Raw genomic sequence first — 24,873 nt, 5'->3', positions numbered from 1 at the left:
GTAACTGTCTGTGTGTGCCTGATGATGGACTGGAGTCTTGTCCAGGGTGTATCCTGCTTGGTGTTTTTGCTTGCTGGGATAGGCTTCAGCTCCCCCACAACCAGGGCTGTCTCAAGGGGTGGGCTGGGCTCAGGGCAGGATTGGTGTTGCAGGGCCCAGAGTGGGGGTGGGGGTTGCGGGGCCCAGCGGTGGGGATTCTTGTGTGTAGTGGTGGCGGCAGGGAGCAGCGTTGAGGTGATGAAATAGCTACCTAACTGGCCTGCGCAAACAGACATACAGAACCGAACATAACTACTAATCGCCGTTGTTGCTAACGCTACCGGTACCTTCAGGTGTCTCAATGCCAGCATCCTTGTTGTTGTCGAGGTCACCAACAGTGTCTGTTTTTTCTTCGCTCCTGGTTTTTACACCAAACCTTTTCCAAAGACCCTTTAAGTGCCACATTTGCATCCTCCCTCTTCTGCTTCTTTTTTCTTTTCTCGCCACCACTGTAGTATTTTCAAAGTTTTTCCCGAACTTCGCTTGTACTCACCATTTTTCCACCGGCTAACTTTTTTTCCAAGCTAGTTTAATCATGCTGCAATCACTGTTAGCTTGCAACTGATGGCCTATGACAAAGTTAGTGTGGGACTCCAGTTCTTAATAAAGCATCTGCTGTCCCACTAACTTTAGACTTAATCTTGACTCAAAATAAGAGTTTTGTGTGTCGCTTTATTAAAATATTTAAATACGTATATTTTTATGCATATGGAAAGCAGGATTGGTGATTGGGGAGGGGACTGGCTGGTGCGGGGCCCCCCGATGCGCAGGGCCCTCGGTGGCAGCCCCCTTCTCCCCCCCTCCCCCACCTTTGAGACGGCCCTGCCCACAACCCTCAATTAGATGAAATGCTTAGAAAATGCACGGACGTATAATTACAAGGCAAATTTCAGTCACTGCTTTGCATGAAAGTGAAATTAAACAGAAAATATTACTTTCCTCTTTTAACATTTCCTTACTGATGAATGCAAAATTAATGATCTAGTAAAAACAACATGTTCCCGCAAACTGTTATTCACTGGGTGCAATACTCTTCAGCACTGGTATCCTGAACAGGTGCCTTCTGATTTCTTTTGTTCTAAAACAGTATACAAAAGGATTGACAAGAGAAGGAGCCAGATTAGCGCCAATGAGCAATATATGTCGCTGTGTAAGTGTCAGCACCAGAGCTCCCCTTGTTAAAACAATAACTACAAACTGAGGGGTATAAAAGAAAGAAACTACAATCAGGTGACTAAAACAAGTGCTGAACATTTTTTTTCTGTTTGTATGTGAGGAAAGTTTCATAACAGAAAAAATGATCTTATAATAAGAAAATATAATGAAAGCAAAGGGCGCAAATAGCACAAAGAAAAGAATAATGGTACTTACAACAAAGTAATCATCAGGATTGACACAAGCTGCTCTGACTAAAGCACCATAGTCACAGAAAGCATATTTCAAAAAAGTATAGCAGTAAGGGAGATTGCTAGCAATGCCGGCAAGAATCCCAAAAAGAGCAGCACCTAACATCCAAGACGCTGCTGTTAGCGTAATGACTTTATTCTTTGTAAGGATACTATTGTATCGCAAAGGGATAGAAATTGCAATCCAGCGGTCATAAGCCATCAGTGAAATAGCAAAGGCTTCCATTGCAAGCATAAAGTGATTCACATACATCTGAGATATGCAGAGTTTAGTCGAAATTCTCTTCTCATCAGCAATCAGGATCATGATCATTGTTGGGCTGATGCTGGTGCTGTACAATATATCCACAAAAGCAAGGTTGCAAATGAAAAAGTACATTGGTGAGTGTAGACATTTGTCCATTGCAATGATACATATAATTGTGCTGTTGGCCACCAAAATCAGGGAATAGATTATCAAAATAACATAGCCCACTGGTTTCGGATTCTCAACACTGTTGAATCCTGTGATGACAAATTCCGTAATGCCTTGGCCAGTATCGTTCATCAATGCCATTTTGGAAAGCACTGTTCCAGAGATGTTAAATTTCGAAGTATAAGGAATTTTTCGTAAAATCTAGAACAAAACATAATATAGGTTAATACCTAACATATTGCTAATCCAGTGATGTTATATCCTGGGTTTAGGAAACCCAGTTGCAGTTGTTATTGTTGTTCTAGAATGTATTATTTCATATCAGTCTACTTTTATGCAAACCATATATTTATGAAGAATATGGTGCAATGTTTTTTAATCCATAGCAATAAAACAAACCCCCTCACTAAAAACTAAAAAAAAAAACATTGACATTTTTTACACTGGTTGCATTTTTGTAGTTCTTCATAACTCTCCTCATAAGTAACTCTAAATAACTTTGTACATATACAAATATGTTAGTAACACACCTGTGTGTTAAAAATCAAGCTACCCTTAATCTTCCCCAGCAGGTATACCCATACTTACAGTTGTATTTGAAACATTCAAATGGAGAAGTGTACCTTCTCTGCGTATTGGGTGCTATTTATTGTGAAGGTGAAGATATGCTAGACAGAGTTGCTAAGCAATGATTTGTGTGCCATTTCAGGAATAACTAATTGAGTCAAGATGGGAATAATGTCAGGGATTATCAATGGCTAGTAATAGTAACTATTTTTAATATCTGTTTTTAGAAATTTTATTTTAATAACAAAAAACTTTCAACATGTAAAAAGGCTAATAATAAAGATTTAGAAGAAATGTTTTGGAAATGTCACCGTTATGAGAGCACATTTTCTTTGTTAAGTAACTTTTCAAAGAATCTCAGTCCAGATAAGTAAACTTAACATATATGGTATATTGACCTACAGTACATATATCAGAACAAATTGAAATGAATTTTCTGCTGAGAGTAAAAAAGAAAAAAAAAGAACATTTTGGCTGTAAGATGACCTGAAGTCGTTCCATGGCCTAAATCTTGCATTTTTCCAACTGTTTCCTTCCAGACTGATATCAGACTGAAATTAAACTTTACTTTTTGGTTTCAATCTCACAGTATTGTAAAGAAACACTCCAATGACAGGTAGTTCATTATTTGCAGATAACTTAAAACTTGTCACAAAATTAGTATTAACAAAGATAAAAAAAGAATGAAGGGAAATGAGACATTTTAGTTTGGAAAAATGAAAGCTTCTTTGTACTGTATATACTGTGTGTGAGCTCATTAACTTATAACAAGTATACTGTACTGTATAGTGTACGTACGTGTACCTACAACACATACATATACTGTGTCAGAGCAAACTGAAGTTAATTCTACAACAAAAGTAAAAAGAAAGAAAAAACAGAGCTTTTTAGCTGTGTACTCACCTAAAAAGGCTCCATGGCCTAAATCTTGTATTTTTCCTACTCATTCATCTCATTCTGAAATTAAACTTTATTTTTTGGTTTGAAACTCGCAGTAATGTAAGAAACTCTCCTGTGACAGGGAGTCTATTATTTGCAGATAACCTAAAACTTGTCACAGAAATAGCATTAACAAAGGAAAAAAAAAGAATGAAGGGAAATTAGGCATTTTAATTTGGGAAAACGAAAGCTTCTTTGTACTGTATATACTGTGTGTGAGCTCATTAACTATCCTTTTTTCTTGTGATAAGATTACAGATGTGCTTTACTAAATGTAGGGCTGTTTAAAGTGGGGTCCAGCTTTGGGTGAATTCCACATGTTTGTACTGTGAAACCTCATATATTGCTGCTTATCTTTTAGTGCCTAGAGGGCTTGCAGCTCCTGCTACTGTACATTACATAGATCCAGTAATGTATCAACATATTCAGTGACATGACAGCAGTAATGATTTGATATAAATACTGTACATTTTTAGAAGTTTTTTGATAAAAAATCTGAGATTAATTTGCTCATACTGAACATGCACAACATTTGGATATCCTGTATTTAAAAACATCTGAAGAAGGTCAGGCCAACAGTAACCAATTACATTTATTTCACATTCATGAAGAACATTTTCTTACAAAGTGTTGGGTATATTACAACATTACAGAAATGTTACAAGATTGTGGCTTGAAATACATATTCATAAAATGCAGAAAACTTAATTTTATGGGTTTTGGAACTTATTTTTGTAAAATAATTACATGGCAAATTTTGGTCTCTACTTTTCTTCATAGTGACATTAAACAGTACATATTCTTTTCCTTTTTAAACATTTCCTTACTGATAAATGCAAAATTAAAACTCCTTGCTCTAGTAAAAGCAGCATGTTTCTTGAAAACTTTTATTCACTGGGTGCAACCCTCTTCCATACTGGTATCCTGAACAGATGCCTTCTGATTTCTTTTGTTCTGAGACAGTATACAAAAGGATTGACAAGAGAAGGAGCCAGATTAGCGCCAATGAGCAATGTATTTCGCTGTGTAAGTGTCAGCTCCAGAGCTCCCCTTGTTAAAACAATAACTACAAACTGAGGGGTATAAAAACAGGAAGCTACAATCAGGTGACTAAAACAAGTGCTGAACATTTTTTTCCTGTTTGTATGTGAAGAAAGTTTCATTACAGAAAAAATGATCTTATAATAAGAAAATAAAATGAAAGCAAAGGGTGCAAACAGCACAAAGAATAGAATTATGGTACTTACAACAAAGTAATCATCAGGATTGACACAAGCTGCTAGGACTAAAGCACCATAGTCACAAAAAGCAAATTGCAAAAAAGTATAGCAGTAAGGTAGATTGTTAGCAATGCCTTCCAGAACCCCAAAAAGAGCAGCTGCTAATATCCAAGATGCTGCTGTTAGCATCATGACATTGTTCCTTGTAAGGATACTACTGTATCGCAAAGGGTTAGAAATTGCAACCCAGCGATCATAAGCCATAAGTGCAATGGAGAAGGCTTCCATTGCAAGCATAAAGTGATTCACATACATCTGAGATATGCAGAGTTTAGTCGAAATTCTCTTCTCATCAGCTATTAGGATCATGATCATTGTTGGGCTGGCACTGGTGCTGTACAACATATCCACAAAAGCAAGATTGCAAATGAAAAAGTACATTGGTGAGTGTAGATTTTTGTCCAATGCAATGATACATATAATTGTGCTGTTGCCCAGTAAGATCAGGCAATAGATGATCAAAATAATGTAGCCCACTAACTTTGGATGCTCAATACTGTTGAATCCTATGATGAGAAATTCTGTAATATTTTGGCCAGTATCGTTGATAAATGCCATTTTGCAGAGTACAAATCCAGTGATGTAAAATTTCAAAATATAAAGAAGTTTTCTTAAAATCTAGAATAAAACAAAATATAGGTTAATACTTGACATATTGCTAATCATTGTAATAACTCCAATAGTTCCATAATCTGGTTTCAGAAAACCTAGTTGCAGGTGCTATTATTCTTAAAGAATGTAAAGCTTTATATCAATCTAATTTAATGCAAACCATATATTTATGAAAAATCTGCTGTAATTTTTGAAAATCCATAGAAAAAAAACTAATTTTATCATTAAAAAAAGCATCAAGACATTCTTTCACTTGTTGCATTTTCTTCTTCCTAATACCTGTCCACAAAAGCAATTCTAAGTCACTTTGTACATTATGCACATACAGTATTGTATGTTAGCAACACACCTGTGTGTTGACAACTAAATTATCCCTTATCTTTCACAACAGTTGTTCCTGTACTTACAGCTGTATGTTACACATTCAAATGGAGAAGTGTAACTGTGTGCATGCAAGTGCTATATATTGTGAATATAAAGATATGCTAAAACACATACAAGAGAAAGTTGCTAAGCGGTGATTTGTTTGGCATTTCAGGAATAACTAATTAAGTCAAGATGGGAATAGTGTCAGAAGTAATTAATGGCTACTCGCTATTGTTTAGTTACCTGTTTTAAGAAATCATTTTAATAACCAAAAGTTTTTAACATATGTAGAAAGTAATGATAAGATGATTTAGAAGAAATGTTATGGGAATCTCACCATTATAAGTGAACACTTTCTTTGCTAAATAACTTTTCAAAATATCTTGCCTAGAATAACAAGTAAACATATACTGTACTGTATACTGTACGTACATGTACCTACAACACATACATACTGTATACTGTGTCAGAGCAAACTGAAGTTAATTCTACAACAAAAGTAAAAAGAAAGAAAAAAACAGAGCTTTTTAGCTGTGTACTCACCTAAAAAGGCTCCATGGCCTAAATCTTGTATTTTTCCTACTCATTCATCTCATTCTGAAATTAAACTTTATTTTTTAGTGTGAAACTCGCAGTAATCTAAGAAACTCTCCTGTGACAGGGAGTCTATTATTTGCAGATGACCTAAAACTTTTCACAGAAATAGCATTAACAAAGGAAAAAAAAAGAATGAAGGGAAATGAGGCATTTTAGTTCAGGAAAATGAAAGTTTCTTTGCTCTGTATATACTGTTTTTGAGCCCGTTTACTGTCCTTTTTTCTTGTGATAAGATTGCAGATGTGTTTTACTAAATGTTAGGCTGTTTAAAGTGGGGTTCAGCTTTGGGTGAATTCCACATGCTCCAGATGTATGGCTGCTTATCTTTTAGTGCCTACAGGGCTTGCAGCTCCTGCTACTTTACAAAGGTCTGGTAATGTATGGACCTTTTCAGTGATACTGTATGGGACAGCAGTAATGATTTGATTAAAATAAATTTTCAGAAGTATTTTGTTAAAAAATCTTAGATTAATTTGCTCATGTTGAACATGCACAGCATTTGGATATCCTGTATTTAAAAAAAAGGTCAGGCCAACAATAATCAATTACATTTATTTCATATTCATAAAGAATATTTTCTTAGAGAGTGTTGTGTATATGCAATATTACAGAAATGTTAATTTGCTCATACTGAACATTCACAACATTTGGATATCCTGTATTTAAAAACATCTGAAGAAGTTCAGGCCAACAATAACCAATTACATTTATTTCACATTCATGAAGAACATTTTCTTACTAAGTGTTGGGTATATTACAACATTACAGAAATGTTACAAGATTTTGACTTGAAATGTATATCCAATAAAATACAGAATACATCATTTTATGGGTTTTGGAACTTTTTTTTGTAAAATAATTACATGGCAAATTTCAGTCACTACTTTTCTTGATAGTGAACTTAAACAGTACATATTCTTTTCCTTCTTAAAAATTTACTTTCTGATGAATGCAAAATTAAAACTCCTTGCTCTAGTAAAACCTGCATGCTTCCTGCAAACTGTTAATCACTGGGTGCAATATTCTTCAACACTGGTATCCTGAACACTTGCCTTCTGATTTCTTTTGTTCTAAGACAGTATACAAATGGATTGACAAGAGAAGGACCCAGATTAGCACCAATGAACAAGATATTTCGCTGTGTAAGTGTCAGCACCAAAACTCCCCTTGTTAAAATGATGGCAACAAACTGAGGGGTATAAAAGCAGGCTGCCACTATCAGGTGACTAAAACATGTGCTGAACATTTTTTTTCTGTTTGCATTAGAGGAAATTTTCATAACAGAATAAATGATCTTATAGTAAGAGAATATAATAAAAGCAAAGGGTGCAAACAACACAAAGAAAACAAGAATAGTACTTACAACAAAGTAATCATCAGGATTGACACAAGCTGCTCTGACTAAAGCACCATAGTCACAAAAAGCATATTTTAACAAAGTATAGCAGTAAGGGAGATCGCTAGCAATGCCTGCCAGAATCCCAATAAAACCAGTTCCTAACATCCAAGACACTGCTGTTAGTATCATGATTTTATTCTTTGTAAGGATACTACTGTAATGCAAAGGGATAGAAATTGCAACCCAGCGATCATAAGCCATCAGTGAAATGGCAAAGGCTACCATTGTGCTTCCAAGGTGATTCACATACATCTGAGATATGCAGAGTTTAGTCGAAATTCTCTTCTCATCAGCTATTAGGATCATGATCAGTGTTGGGCTGATGCTGGTGCTGTATAATATATCTACAAAAGCAAGATTGCAAATGAAAAAGTACATTGGTGAATGTAGACGTTTGTCCAGTGCAATGATACATATATTTGTGCTGTTCGCCAGTAGAATTAAAGAATAGATTATCAAGATAACATAGCCTACTGGTTTCGGATTCTCAATGCTGTTGAGTCCTGTGATGACAAATTCCGAAATGCTTTGGCCAGTATTGTTGATAAATGTCATTTTGCAGAGTACAGTTCCAGAGATGTAAAATTTCAAATGAAATAATTTTTTTCTGAAATTCTAGGACAAAATAGAATATAGGTTAATACCTGATGCATTGCCAATCCTGTAACGACTTCAGTGCTTTCATAATATGCGTACAAAAAACCCAGCTGTAGGTGCCTTTGTTCTAATTTAATGCAAATCATATATTTATGAAGAATACGCCTCGGTATTTGGAAATCCCTTGCGATAAGACAAATCACTTAAAAAGAAACAACATCAAGACATTGGTTACATTGTTGCAGTTTCACGATCCACATACCTGTCCATAAAGCTAAATCTCAATACCTTTGTACAAATGCAGATATGTTAGCAGTTCATCTGTGTGTTAAAAAACTAAACTAAACTACAGTACCTTTTATCTTTCACAACAGGTATACCAGTACTTACAAATGAGTATTTAAAATTCAAATGGGGAAGTGTCCCTTTTGCGCATTCATATGCTATTTATTGTGAATGATACAACGCTACAACACATACAAGAGAGTGTTGCTAAGCAATGATTTGTTTGCCATTCCAGGAATAACTAATTGAGTTGAGATGGGAATATAGTCTGGAGTAATCAATGGCTACTCGCTATTAAGAATTGTTTTATCACATGTTTTTAGAAATCACATTTGATATCACCTCTTAGAAAAATGTGCAAAAGTTGATGATAAAAGTTTCAGAAGAATTGTATTAGAAATGTCTTTTAAATTATTATGTTTACTTGTTAATTTGTTATATTAAACATACATCTTACATGTATCAGAACAAGCTAACTCCATGCTAAGACTAGAAAAAAAACCTAAATATTTCAGCTGTGAACTCATATAAAGGGGCTCCACAGCCAGAATCTTTTTTCTTTTTATCTTTCAATGCATACTTAACCTTTACTTGTTCTTTTGAATCCCACATGCTGATACAACTTTCCACTCTAACATTAACATATACATACCTATGGTTCCTCACTAAAAATTGTATTTTTGATAACATAATATTTTTGTCACTGAAATATTATTAATCACGGAAAAAAAGACTGAAGCTAAATGAGACCATTTAATTTCAGATAACTGAAAGCTTCATTCTGCTTTATGAACACAGTATTGTGTTTTTCTTGTGTTAAGAATTATTGCATAACATAATTATTAATAAGTATGTATTATTAAAGTTTGGGATGTTATAAATGGTTAAACTTGGTGAATCCCACATGCAAACAATTCCAAATGTATAAAGCTCAATTTACAGTAAGTACTGAAGAATGCTTGTTCTAACTGAATCTCCTAAAGAATGTTAACACTAATCTGATGGCTGATATTACTGTAAGAATTGTAAAAGTATCTGAAGAATGATCTTTTATATTTTTATATTTTTGAAAGGGGACAGCAGTCTTACACAAGGAGAGACATACAGTAGTTACTGGAGCCTACAGTTCTGCAGCTGCTATCTCTCAGTCATAGCAAAATATGCCCTTTCCTAATACACATTAAGCTTAAGATTTATTTATAAAATGTACATTTTTTCTATTTTTTTATTCTAAATTCCATATGAGACATTCCTAATGGCTTTACCCTTTATGTGTGCATAGCAATGGGGTTAACATTTTGTAGCTTGCTGTTGTCAGACTTCAGCAGTGAGAGTGCAGGTACATAAACCAGGGCCTGTACAGACAGCCCAAGTGAGCCTGTCAACAATGCCTTCAAGAACCCTCATATACTGTACGTGAAATCAAGATACTGCTGTTAGTATAATAATACATGTGATCACTTGCACTAGACCTGGTCAGGATTCTGGGTGCTGAATTTTGGACATACTGCAGTTTGTTCAAAGTAGATTTAGATACCCCAGCGAGTAGAGCATTACAGTAGTCAATTCGAGAGAACACAAATGTGTTGATCAGCTTTTCAGCCACAGTTAGTGATAGCATAGGGTGTAGTCTAGCGATATTGAGGTGAAAAAAATATATTTTGACAATATGCTGCACATGTGGGTCGAATGTTAAGCCAGAATCGAATATCACCCCAAGGTTTTTTAATTTAGACTGAAGCTCAAGTACAGAACCATCTACAGATAGGGTTATAGGATTGGCTTTACGAAGTTGATGGGGGGTGCCAATAAGCATGACTTCAGTCTTGTCACAGTTAAGATGAAGGAAATTTTGAGTCATCCAAGTTTTTATGTCAGAGATGCAATTAGATAGAATAGAGACAGCCACATCAGTGTCAGGTTTGGTATGGATGTATATTTGAGTATCATCAGCGTAGAAATGATAGCTGAAGCCATTTGATTTTAAAAGCTGACAAAGTGGAAACATGTAAATGCTGAAGAGCAAGGGGCCCAGTATTGAGCCCTGAGGAACACCAGACTTAACAAGACCAATTTCAGACCTATACCCATTAAGAGAGACAAAGTGACAGCGATCAGTGAGGTAAGACTTGAACCATTTGAGAGCAGTGTCAGAAACTCCAAACACAGTCTCAAGACGAGAAAGTAAGATATCACTGTGTCACTGATGTCACTGTGCCCATCTTAGTTTTCTCTGGATTCCAATTTTCTTTAACTTCCCAGAAATATGCTGGCAAGTTGATCTGTTGCTTTAAATTTCACATTCAATGAGGAGCTGAAGTTGGCTTCTTCCCTCATTAACCCACCCACTGTGGATTTGGCCAGCTCCAATCCAAATATTGATAATTAATGTTGTAATGATTAAGCAAATACCAAAACTATGCATGGTAAGGGCCACTGGGTTATGGATATTAGGTACCTTAACTTCACATTTTTACTACACTGCTGATTTAGAAAGGTTATAAAGATTATAAAGGTGAAATCAATGGTAGAAAGTATGAAGTAATTATTAGGATCTTTACAGGCTGCTCTTACAAGGGCGGCATATTCACAAAAACTAAACTGGTGAGTGTTTAAGCGACACTATGTTAGTCCATTAACAACGCTGGTAAAAAAGCCCGACACACCAATGCCTTCTACCCAGACAGCTGCTGTTGGTAACATTATACGAGTCTTTGTGAGGATGCTGTGATACCTCAGGGGGTTGGAGATTGCAAACAATCAATCAAAAGCCATCAGAGCAATAGCTAAGGGCTCCAGAGCACTTCCTAAATGAAACACAAACAACTGAGCAATGCATGGTCCATAAGAAACTCTTCTTTCTTTCCCTAAAAAGTATAATCAGCATGGTTACACTAATACTGGTGGTATAGAGCATGTGTGTAGTTGCCAGATTACAAATGAAAAAGAACATGGGTGTATGGAGTGGTTTGTGAAGGACAATAATACAAATATTGGTCATAATTCCCAACAAAGTCAGAAACTGCATTATTCTGCTCCAACTCATGTAGATTAAAAGATGTTTAATTTTGAAATTCCATGATCCAGAATTCTGCAAAATTTTGGTGAAGGAACCTGAAAGGAAAAGATACAGCATATATTGAAACTGAGCCTTTTACACAGTTAAAGTTGGTGTCACACGAAACTGAAATATTTCTGTAGGGCAATGTATTGAAATGCAAAATAATTTGTTTGCCTTTTCATACAAAAATTAAATGTGCTGCTGGAGATATCTGTTTTTGAAATTGCATCAGTAGTAGTTAGAAATGTGTTTTATTTGAGGTCGTCTCACAACCAGGTGCAGTTCACTTGACAAAATCTTTCAAAATGATTTTCAATAATATAATACAGCATGCATCTGTAGTCATGACTTGGGTAATTCAAAACAAGTCCTTCCCTGACTTCAAATGTATTTAATATGGTCATATGTTAATATAAAGATTCATAATTTGCATTTAACATATAATTTCTCAATATTAAAGGATTGAGAAGGTACAACAAATATGCAGAATGAACCAAACTGTATCATCTTTACAATAACAAAGTTATAGATGCTTCATATGTACAGTAGAAGTCTTTAGGAAATTGCTTTACTGAACTTGTACTTGTACTTGGAGTGCCATTTACTGCCAGGGAAATGAAGTGAATCTGAATATGAACACATGGTTATATAGCACCCAAATATTTCATTACAAGCTCTCCTGAGAGTTGGCTACAGAAGAGAATTGAAGGTAATTAATTATTAATTTATTAATATATTAATTTATAATATATTATTAATTAATGTTAATGCAAGAAATGCTTTGAATCTAGAAATTGTTATTAGCCATGGGCATGTGTTGGGTTATTATAAAACTCACTTTATATAAAATTAATATTTGCTGTGTTCTGTGCACCTTCATAACATGCCTGATATGTTCAATATTTTGAAAAAGAAAATATTTCTAAGATTCAGTTGAGCATAAAAAGCAGTGATTTCCAGAACTGAGAGAAAAATAATAATGCATGATATTATTACAGTAATTGGACTGAATTGTACTAGCTCAGATGAATAAATCCTGTGTGATGCATTTTTAAGCATATCCTGCTCCTGCTCTTTGAGAGACACTTTAAATGAAGTACTATACTCTGGGAAAATCATGCATAACTTCAAAAACTCCAGACAAAATAGATTTAATTATGAATAATTTTGATAATATTAATTTTAGAGTCTCTCTCAAGTTAATATTTTATAAACTTTCCTCTTGAGTGTAACAGCCCTGAATTATGACTATCGTACTACAGAGTGGAAAGCCTAGGGGAGTTTACTGTATTCATTCATTGTAAATACAGCGCAACATCCGGATAATACAGAGAATGTAATTTGCGTTTGCGATGTAAATACAGGGACACTGAGATCAAAGCAAAAACATTTCTCACAGGCCTTACATGGTACACCTGGCTGCTCTGTAGCTGCTGTAGAACTGCAGTACACACAGTAACATACCAGTCAGTGTTTTTGAAGGAATCTGTAAACGTCTATACCTGTTTGCTATAAACCTTGTTCTAAAACAAAGTATGAATGTTTAAAGTATCAGGAAACACTAGAAAAATCCCCCATCAGTAAGACTGTCTTCAGTACAGTACAATTAATTTGGCTGCTAATGTCATTAGATACTTCATAAATCCCATAAGAAAGAAACAGATATATGTCTTATTAACTTGGGAATTTTAAGGCCCTGAAGTAATGGTACTGTATTAGTAATTTAATAATAAGACGTTCAGGTGGCATTTAACCCCAGTGGCCTATTTCACTAATTGGAACAAGATACATTTACAATGTGCAAAATCAGGCTAGCCAGTGAGGTATTTCTATATGTTTTATTTAAATCTAAAAAAAGTAATTATGAATCTGAAGTTTAATCATTTGTTGAAGCACAGCCTTTCAGCAGAAAAATAATAATCATTCTAAATATATGCACTGTATAATAGCCTTGGAGTTAAGGCTATTCACAATTTATTTTCAATTAATGCAATTCACTTGTTGATCAGCTTTGATTGCCCTTTGATTCAATTTATTGCAATAATTGTAATTGATAATTTAGTGTACATTTACCAGTAAATTAACAAGTCATGTTTTTCTAATCCTCTGATCTTTAGGTTTGTATCACTTTGAGAAAGGAAACAGATGTTTAACTTTAATAATGTTTAATAATAACTTTATTATTTATTACAATATGTCCTACATTGTTAAACTTTAATTTAACAATGTAGGACATATTGCAACCTTTATATTTCTAAAGGTGGAAACTGCTGCTTTTTAGTAAAGTAAATAAAACATGTAAATATCTTGCTGTTAGAGTGAATTACTTGTTATTTGTATAGGCTGTGTTATTGCTAGTTTCCATATTTAAAATATCCTCAATGCCCCTCTCTGAATTACAGCCAGTACATGCTTATTAGGAAGAGTCTTCTATACAATTCCCCAGTCTGACTTTAACCTACCTTAATGTAAAAGTTAAAACCTATGTCACTTTACAAAATCTTTCAAAATTATTTTCAAATAATATAATACAGTATGCATCTGTAGTCATGACTTGGGTAATTCCCAAGTTACAGTATGTAGGTTAGCCACTGTAATGGAGACAGCACACACTCACCTAAAAGAAAGGGACAGAACATCATTTGTCAAACATTCACATTCTCAAGAGAGAAACCGAGGATTGAGCTGTTAATTAATGGTAAGAGTGATTCACAGGTACACAAGACCCTAAGGAACTTGGTGGAACCAGTTTCCCCTGTGAGGATATTATCATCTGTCAGCTTGTTAGTGTAGCTGGTGCAATCAAGCACAGAGCTAACAGACCACTTGAGACACAGAATGAGGTTAAAACAAGATCACTGTTTTTATACTTCAGCAGGATGTGTCCAAATTTTAGGTACAATGGAATGGGGGGGAAAAAGTGATTTTATGTAATATTTTAATAACCCCCTTACCTAACACTTAACCAGCTACAACATATTTAGAACAAAGCATATGCTTTGCTTGAATATTTTCCTAATAATGGAGAAAAATGCTCTCATTTCCAGCCTGAGGCCTCTTTCAGGGCCTAATAGTTATTTTCTGAAATAAGTCATGTATTCATGTTTTCAGAACAGTGTCATTGTTCTGAAGTGTGTACTTCAAACTAAAGCAACAGAAGGCTCCACAGCTGAAATGTACAGTAGTGTTTTTCTTCTTTACCTTTGGGCATGGAATGAACCTTTACCCGTTCCTTTGTACAGTAGCTTGCGCATGCTCATGCGGCTCCCTACTCAATGTCCACTAAACTAAGATGCTGGTTCTACAAGTTACACCTGTTCTAAATTCTAAGCTCTCAAAAGATATCATCATTGCTCAGGGAAAAGTAATTTGATTTGACATATGTACAGTATATAAATTTTGCCCTGTGCATTCTGTCCAGTGTGAATTCTGCCTTGCACCCATTGGTTGCTTATCCCTATACTGGATAAAGTGATTAGAAAATGGATGGATGGATATAAAAGTTCAAGCTCACTAGAATCTCAAGTTTTAGTAACATTTTATTACTCAGCAAGTCCCAGCTGTCGATCACATTCATTTTCATACAGTATGTACAATGTAATTGGAAAACAGTAATATTTTTCCATTCTTATGTGCTGTCCATATATAGATTTTAGTTCAATCCAGAGAACATTCAGGACAAGTTACACAAGGGTTTTGCTACCCACTTCTTGAAACTAAACAATACTAGAAAAATATGATTAAAATATTACGAAGCTGAAAGCCATCCTTAGGAAATTTTAAGTTAGTTTATTTCTGCAAGACTCAGAAATCAGTTTTAAATGAAGAAAGAAACCACGCAGCTTATACATGTAATGAAAAGATATGAATAATTAGAATAGTTAATTTTTTTAATTGAAAACATTTACACATGGTAATTGCAACAGATACATCTTAACGCTTTGTCGCCACTGGAAAAAGAGTTAAATTCCACCTGTTATGATGTCCCCACAAACATTTTGTAATAATTCTGAATGATTATATAGTATAAGCCTGGTTTATGGCTTAAATTAAAGCGAAAATACTGTACATACCATGACCAAAATAATTTTGCTGGATGTCCTATGATCAATTTAAATCAGGTAGTACAAAATTCCAGTGCGTACTGTAAATCAAAACATTTACAGTATGTTTTCAATGTATCCAACAAATATCTGGAAGTGGAGTTATTTTCAATTAAGAACTCAAGGACGTACACAAGTAAAGATGTACAGTATCTGTTATGTCTATTAACATACACACCAAAACACAGATTATAGTGGTGTGCCTTGTTAATTTATGAGCAGTCACCTAAAACAAGAAACTGACAAAAAGGTTCATGAATAAATATAAACTACAATAAATGCAAATTCCATTATTAATATTATTAGAATTTACTTTGAAAATGTATAAGCAGAGTTTAAATTAAAGGTTAAAAGTTAAGTTCTATGTCTTAAAGAGAATTATTTGGTTACACTATAACCTTACAAATTGAATTATAAAATATAACCTGATGATACTTTATTTACTGGGTGCAACACTCTTAAATATCCTGAAGACCTGATTCCTTATCTCCTTTGTTCTGAAACAGTAAACAAAAGGATTGAGAAGAGAGGGACCCAGAGTGCAGACGATAGCTAATACATGTCGTTCCACAAGACTTAGCACCAGGCCTATCCTGGCTAGAATAACTCCGACAAAAGGAGGGACAAAAACGCAAGCAACCACTATCAAGTGACTCAAACAAGTGCTGTACATTTTTTTCCTGTCTGCTGGGGAGGAAATTTTAACCACGGCAAAGATTATCTTTAGGTAGGACATCAGAATAAAAGTGAAACTGCCAAACGTAACAAACGAAGAAATAACAGATGGCACCAGAAGGTGATCTTCAGGATTGACACATGCTGCTCTGATCAAAGCTGGATAGTCACAGAAAAGAGAGTGAACAGTCCTGCGACAGTAAGGAAGTCTGTCTGCTGTGCCTGTAAAACTGGCAATAATGGCACAAGCCAGTACCCAAGACACCACGATCAACATGATTATACGGGTCTTTGTGAGGATACTGTGATATCGTAAAGGGTTTGATATTGCCACCAAACGATCATAGGCCATTAGTGTAATGGTAAACACTTCCATCATATTGCTCAAGAAGTATGTGAACATTTGAGTCAGACATGGTTTGTAAGAGATGGTTGTCATGTCGGCTAGAAGAATGACGATCATTGTTGGGCTGGTACTGGTGCTGCGGATAATATCCACAGCAGCAAGGTTAGAAATAAAAAAGTACATGGGTGTGTGCAAACACCTGTCCCATGCAATGATGCATATATTAATGGCGTTCCCCAGCAAAATTAGAGAGTAAATTGTCAAAATGATGAATCCAATAGTCTTTGGATGTTGAGTCCCATTAAAACCAACAATAATAAATTCAGTTATGTCTTCAGCTGTGGTATTTCTAAGAGACATGGTCCAGATTGAGTATCCTGTAATTCAATATTTCTGTAAACATTACATTAAAAGACAACATTAAAATAATATAAAGATTTTGAAATGAACTATTTGAAACACTGTTTCCTTTAACCACAATTACCATGATATATAATAAAATAGTGAAGAAGTATACATGTTTTTACAATACATTTACAGATGTGGTTGTGGTAAAACTGATCACAGCTAATATTATATCATTATTAATCTGATTATTAAAATGCTCCATTGTCTTTTATTTTGTCCTAATCTTAGGCATCCATGCAGAGGCATTTTTTTATGTTTCCAATTTGCTAATGTATAAATAAAAACTAAAATCTCAGTTTTCAAAATTACAATGCAATGCATTCAATGCTGTAATGCATTGTTTTCTATGCAAGTATAGATAAGAGAATTCGTTGAGTCATCTTTTAGTTCAGGTAATTATAAAATACTGTATGAAGACTGAAACTATTTAGCATCTTACAATACTTACACATATGTCTGCAATCGGTATTCAGCTGTAGACCTAACATTGATTCTGTTGCTGTACATGTATATATGTAAGAGCTGCTGAAAAGCATTTATTGTAGAACACCTGACCAATGTGGCATGTTGTGTACACAAGAGTCTTCAGTGATTAAAAGATGTCCCACCTGAACTACAAGTAACTTATAATTAGTAACTTGAGAATTAGATTACAGTTACATACAGTTCAAAATTTTATGTTTGAACAATTGTTTTTGATGGAAGTGGCTCTGAACATATTTTATGTAGTAATCATAAATAAAAAAAAACACAATTCAGTGGAATAAAAACCTCATGTTAAAATATTTTTTCTTCTTTTATCCCTACATACAGTACTGAATATATAGGATACCATTTCTGAGATGTATCTTGGTATCTTTTTATTTATAATAAGTATATTCATACCACATTCATGCTACCTGTTTCCATATTTTTCAAGTGCAAGATGTCATGCTGTAAAACCTACACATCTTACAATTTATTGAGTTCACTAGTTTATTCAGCTTTGGCATGGGAATGTACCATTATAGTACAAACATAATTTTTTCAGTCATCAAGATATTTTTCTTATCCTATAAAATACTTGCAGGCCTGTTTGAATGAACTTGAGCATACAAAGAAATATTATTATTATTATTATTCTATAATACTGAAACAATTGTGAAGACTCTGGTTTTATAACATGCCACTAGTTTTGCAATGATAGTATGTTTATATTTGTTTCCTAATGCTGACCTTCATAACTGTTATCATTTGATTCATGTCACATAACTATGTTGTGTCATACATTTGGTTTGGTTGATTTTGTGAGTTTTGGATTTGACCTTTACCCCTCTTGCTAATATATGACAAAACACAGTTGCTCCCACAGGGTCAGCGGTTTTTCATGGTTTTATTCCAACCCAGCCTTTAATGGTTTTAATAAGCTCATTATTAGATTAATGCAACCAATTTATCTTATCTCAGCTCTGCTTTGATGCTGCTGCATCAAAGACACCTAAGAACCGAGAGACTCATAGACCCTCCAGAATGAGGATTGAACATCCCTTCTCCGTGGGAATAACTTAGAAATGTAAGACATTGTTTACAAGCCAAAGGGGACCATTTGGCCTTACCTAGAGTAGTAGCTAACTGATCCAAAGTTTCCACATATGTCCCCTGATTCATATTGAAGTGTTATCAAGATCCTTCAAGATGGCACCGTGCTAGTGGCCTGTTACAGCAGATCTGTGTCTTTTTTGTTGTCTTTTTGTTTCTTTAAGTTAGTTAGTGTTAGGGGGTTAGTGTTTTTCTTTCATATCTTTGCCGGCGACTAGATTTGCGATCACAACACAATGGATACTAGGGAGCTGAGATACTTTTCCTTGTTTTTTCTACTACTCGGACCACTGTTTTCTTCGGGTTGCAATGCCTATAGCTACAGAGGCACAATTTACACGCGTGACCAGCTGATCGCACTAGCGCGTCCGGCTCTACTCACCATCAGAGAAGCCATCAGTTCCGGAGGAGCTGAGGAGGAAACGCCGAGGCTGTAGGGCTGGTGTTATGCGAAGGGTGAAGAGAAGGAGATTTAAACCCTATCTTCCTTTGATCATTATGGGAAATGTGAGGTCCTTAGCGAACAAAATGGATGAGCTGGGAGCATTGGTGAGGTTGTCAGAGGGAGTATAGAGAATGCAGTATCATGTGTTTCACCGAGACGAGGCTGCAGGAACTTATTCCGGACACGAATGTTACCATCGGGGGCTTTCAGACAGTGTGGGTGGACAGAAACACCACAGAGAGCGGTAAGATGAAAGGAGGGGGGCTCGCAGTGCTTGTTAACAACAGATGGTGTAATCCTGGACATATTCATGTTAAGGAGCGCTTCTGTAGCCCGGACATTGAACTGATTGCCATCAGACCGTGTCCATACTATCTGCTGTGGGAGTTTACATGCGCCATCTTTGTTATTGTTTACATTCCGCCTACAGCCAACACAGAGGCAGCATGTGACATCATACACACAGTCGCAGCCACCCTAGTGCTTTTATGGCTATTTTAGGATACTTTAATCACATCTCTATTTCCACCACTTTGCCTACTTTCCACCAGTTTATTAAGTGACTGACCAGAGAAAACAAAACACTGGACTTATTATATGCCAATGCTAAAGACACATATAGTTCCACAGCCCTCCCCCCCGGCAGATCAGATCACAACCTTATCCTGCTTACCACTGTTGTAACAGAAAGAATAAGGTTCTTGATCCCAAGATGAAGTAAAACAGATGAGTTTATTGCATGCAAGGAACAATAAAGCCGAAGTCTTGTTTCCCGCAAAGAAACAACAAAACCGAAGTATTGTTCCCCGTACTGGTACAAACTTTTGGGTTATATAGTGTCTTCTTCTCCGTTTCTGACGTCACTCGGTCTGATGGTAAAGAGGGGGGTTCATGGTATTTGGCCAGTTTATGATGTCCTGGCCAAATGGTCAGTTTAAGATTACACCCAGGGGGGTTCCTAGCTTGCATCTGCAATCCTTATCAGTTAACCCCCTTTCCTGCCATAAACCCCAGCTTGTGACTTAGAAGTCTAAACCACATACAGAAAGGATTAAGTTCAAACCCCCGTCTTCACATCTTTCTTCACCACTATACAAGCCTATTGTCCAGCGCCAACCTGCGACCATGAGGACTGTGAGGAGGGGGACAGGGAAGAGGTTAAGTGTGTACAGAGGAAACTAAAGCAGAAGTTAAGAGAGAGCAAGGAATCCTACAGGAGGAAGGTAGAGGACAAGATGCAAAGGAATAGGGTGAGGGATGTACGGAGCAGCATGAGAGAGATCACTGGCCTCAAACAGGCTGGTGGTGTAACACAGGGGAACGCGGAGATGGCAAACAAGCTGAACCAGTTCTTTAACAGGTTTGATTCAGGGCCCTCTGTGGCTCACCACCCATCCCCCCACAGCCACGTGCTCCCTAAGCCCGCGTAGCTGCGACTGCCCAACACCTCCTCCATTCCCTGACAATCACGGTCGGCTACAGCTACAACCCCCAACAGCTACACACCCCCCCATCCCCCTGCAGCTGCCACTCTCCAACGCCTCCCCCATTAACACCTGCAGCACTGGCAGCGCTATGAGCACCATACCCCAGGCCAGGCCGACCATCATGGCTGACCAGGTGAAGAGGGAATTGAGGAGGCTTTACCAGGGTAAGGCCACAGGACCAGATAATGTCTGTCCCAGAGTTTTGAGAGCTTGTGCTGATCAACTGAGTGGAGTGCTCCAGCAACTGCTCAACCTGAGCCTGTGCTTGGAGAGAGTCCCTGTGCTCTGGAAGACATCATGCATGGTCTCGGTACCAAAGAAAGGGCACCCCTCTGTCCTCAATGACTGTAGGCCAGTTGCTCTGACTTCTCATGTCTTGAAGACACTGGAGAGGCTAGTCTTGTCCCACCTGAGACCCCTGGTCAGTTCATCACTGGGCACCCTACAGTTCGCCTATCAGCCAAATGTTGGTGTGGAAGATGCAATCATCTACATGCTGCAAAGGGCCTACTCACATCTGGACAAGGCTGGCAACACTGTTAAGATTATGTTTTTCGACTTCTCCAGTGCTTTCAACATTATCCAGCCCTTATTGCTAGGGAGGAACTTTAAGGAGATGCAAGTGGGTGCCACCATGATTTCATGGATCATCGACTATCTGACAGGCAGACCATAGTTTGTGAGGCTTCAGAACTGTGTGTCTGAACAGGCAGTGAATAACACAGGGGCTCCTCAGGTTAAGTTCTTTCTCCGTTCCTCTTCACCCTCTATACTGTGAGGACTTTAAATATAACTCAAAGTCGTGCCGCCTGCAGAAGTTCTCAGACTACTCTGCAATTGTAGGATATATCAAGGGTGGGGAGAAGGAAGAGTACAGATATATTATTTTTTACATAATTACTTACATTTTATGTAACACTAATGCAAACCAAACCTACTTTCTGGTAGAATAAATGCAAGAATAAATTAATATTACCAATTGATACTTCTATTAACAAAGAAATTGGAGAACTAAAGCAGTTTTCTTCTTCCTTACTTATACCTTATTACAGCTTTTGCCATGGCAGGAAACTTCATAAGTCTAAGTTGTTCTCTGTTATTTATGCAAGTTTTTGTGGTTAGTAACAAGAAAAGTTACAAAATGATGTTTGTCATGTTTGTATTAATGATACAGCTATTTGTATTTATTTGTCATTTTTACCATGGCACCCTTCAAAGATTATAGCAAACAACCTACAATATTTTAAACATGCAGTTGGGGAGCTTTAGCTGCTATAGTATTTCAGTGCTTTTTTAGAAAATAAAATTACAGCCAAAGGCCAGAGGAGTCAGACTCATGGTGTGATGGACGGATTAATATATTTTACTTTCTGTTATGTCAATTTAGAAATTCTCCTATTTCGGACTTATTAAATATTATTTATTTATTATATTACTTAAGAATACAATTAACACATTATCTATTTCTTCAGATGATATTCATATCTAAGGCACACCCTGGTTACAAAGTAATGTTTGTACTGTAAACCACCAGGAAACTGAGTTACTGTAATGTAGCAGATGTAGTTTAATTACAGTGCTGGAGTAATTAAACTAAGGCACTCCAATTTTCTTAAGGACTTGACCTGTCAGTAGAATACAACAAGGAAAAAACAAATAAAAATATATTGCAAAATAAATTACAGTAAATGTTTAATACTAGAGGTCATTTGAAGTTTTTTTTATTTTTAAATCACAATCTTAAATGATAATTGTGCCCACAATTAACATAAGATTAAAGTGAACTAAATGTAAATGGATTTACAAGATAGAAATTGTTTTCCTGAAATAACGTCTAAGATATAGCATAAAGGTCTTTATTCACTTTATTTTCATTAGTTCAACAAGCCAAAAGTGAAAACTGAATTTATTTTTAAAAACTAAATTTTGGTTGAAACATAATAGGCCACATTAGTTATGCTACCATACATTATACCACCCTACATATTTACTATATATGAACAAATAAAGTATAAATATATATATATATAAAAAATATACCAGGGCTGGATTTTGGTATTCTTAGGCCCTAGGAACTTTCACTCCGAAATGTGCAAAAAGAGGGGTAAACGTCAATTAAATTACGTTGATTGACATGACGCACTTTAAACTATTCTAATGCTGAACCACGTGATTGATGGAGTGAGTCGAGCGACTGTGCCTACATACAATGCCTAATGGGAAATCCGGCACTGAAATATACCAGCATACATCAGCACTACATGGGGAAATAATATGGGTTGTGATATCTTATTACCTGTTGTCTACAGTATGTGATAAATGATTTAGGAGATTTTAAGAGAAACTATAGAGACCGGAATGCAATGTGACAATCAATTTAACAGTAATAATGTAACTCTTATACTGTATTAACACAAAAAATATATAAATGTTTTTGGTAAAACTGCGGTCACATTACGTTGTTTACACAATGAGGGATACTAATTTAAATTAAAAAAAATCTGTTTGTTTATTCTACATCATGTGACATTGTACTCTTCAAATATTTTTCATGATATAGGATATATTTTATGATAACAGCCTGATAAATATAAAAAATGGTAATATTAGTGTATCCGCTTTCTTGCTCAAGAAAATTCCAAACAGCAAAACCAAAATGATAACCTTATTCACTTCTTATTATTTCTTTTGTTAAGTGTAATTTGAAAACAATGCTGTACATGATCATTTTGTATAGTTTTATATGTACAGTATGTGATTACATGGTATTTGTGAAAATTGTCCTGTGAATTAAATTCTAAGTTGTTTTTGTTCCCTGGGAATAGTTTGACTATTTCTTAAATGTTATTACTTTTTGTATATATAACATTTGTAATTTAAGGTAAAAAGCCATATTAAAACACTTTTCTATAATTTAAATACAAAAATATTTATGAAAACACTAAAGCCAAAACCATAAACCAACGGCTTGTGTGGGTATGTATAATGATTATAAATGAAATAAAAATAAAGAGAAACCAGTAAAGAAACACTACTTATTGATAACAAAAGTATTAAAAACACTGAACAGCTGGTATCTTATCTCTTTTGTTCTGAAACAGTATACAAAGGGGTTAAGAAGAGAGGGTCCCGGAGTACAGACAATAATTAATATGTGCCTATCCGAGAGTCTTAATGAAAAGCCAGTCCTTTTCAACATAATTCCGATAAAAGGAGGGGCAAAAACACAGGCGACCACTATCAGGTGACTTAAACAAGTGCTGTACATTTTTTTCCTGTCAGCCGAGGAGGAAATTTTAAGAACAGCAAAGATTATATTGATGTAGGACATCAAAATAAAAAGCAGACTGCAAAAAATTACCACCAAGGAAATCACAGATGGTAACAGAAGAAGAATTTCAGGACTGACACAGGCTGCACTGACCAAAGCAGCATAGTCACAGAAAGCATACTGAAGGGTTGGTTGGCAGAAGGGAAGTCTGTCTGCTATTCCTGTAAAAACAGCAATAAGGGCTGAAGCCAGCACCCATGATGATATGGTTAATAAGGAAATACGAGTCTTTGTGAGGACACTGTGATACCGTAAAGGATTAGAAATTGCAACCAAACGATCATAAGCCATTAGTGTAATGGTAAATACTTCCATCATATCGCCCAAGGTGGAAATGAACATCTGAGTCAGACACGGTTTGTAAGAGATGGTTGTCATGTCAGCTAGAAGAATGATGATCATTGTTGGGCTGGTACTGGTGCTGCGGATGATATCCACAACAGCGAGGTTGGACACAAAAAAGTACATGGGTGTGTGCAGATGCCTGTCCCTTGCAATGATGCATATATTAGCGGTGTTTCCAAGCAAAATTAGGAAGTAAATTGTCAAAATGATGAATCCAACAGTCTTTGGATGCTGAGTCCCATTAAAACCAATGATAATAAATTCTGTTATGTCTTCAGCTGTGGCATTTTGAAGAGGCATGGTCTACGACAGTGCTGAAACTCCCAAATCCTGTGAGGAAAAAAAATAAAGGACAGGACAAGGACAGAAACATTACTTACATACAATTCTACAATTCGCAGTACATAATGTCTTCTTACTTTGAATTAACTTTAAACAAAACATAAATTTTAGTTAAACTAATGAAAAGTGGATATTTATGTTAACATTAAAGTAATACGAAGAGTAAATTCAATCTTAATTTATGCTAAACAAAAAAACTTATCACATTTAACAAAATCCACTAAAACAAAATATTGTTAGAATATAACCG

The 24,873-nt window shown here is 35.7% G+C and overlaps 3 protein-coding genes across 3 annotated transcripts; all 3 read right to left on the bottom strand.

Moving 5' to 3' along the window:
* Positions 1-6,757: 6,757 nt before the first annotated feature.
* On the bottom strand, positions 6,758-8,175 carry LOC148830608 (olfactory receptor 2AT4-like). Its single transcript, XM_088919955.1, has one exon. It carries the CDS (start codon positions 8,173-8,175, stop codon positions 7,225-7,227), a length of 951 nt encoding a protein of 316 aa, XP_088776081.1. The 3' UTR covers positions 6,758-7,224.
* Positions 8,176-16,102: 7,927 nt separating this feature from the next.
* On the bottom strand, positions 16,103-17,047 carry LOC148830607 (olfactory receptor 1M1-like). Its single transcript, XM_088919953.1, has one exon. It carries the CDS (start codon positions 17,045-17,047, stop codon positions 16,103-16,105), a length of 945 nt encoding a protein of 314 aa, XP_088776079.1.
* Positions 17,048-23,636: 6,589 nt separating this feature from the next.
* LOC148830606 (olfactory receptor 6F1-like) lies at positions 23,637-24,581 on the bottom strand. The gene has a single exon (XM_088919952.1). It carries the CDS (start codon positions 24,579-24,581, stop codon positions 23,637-23,639), a length of 945 nt encoding a protein of 314 aa, XP_088776078.1.
* Positions 24,582-24,873: the final 292 nt, after the last annotated feature.

Source organism: Atractosteus spatula, chromosome 7, assembly GCF_055471065.1.
Source record: "Atractosteus spatula isolate fAtrSpa1 chromosome 7, fAtrSpa1.hap1, whole genome shotgun sequence".
NCBI lineage: Eukaryota > Metazoa > Chordata > Actinopteri > Semionotiformes > Lepisosteidae > Atractosteus > Atractosteus spatula.
This window is presented reverse-complemented; position numbering and strand designations above follow the sequence as displayed.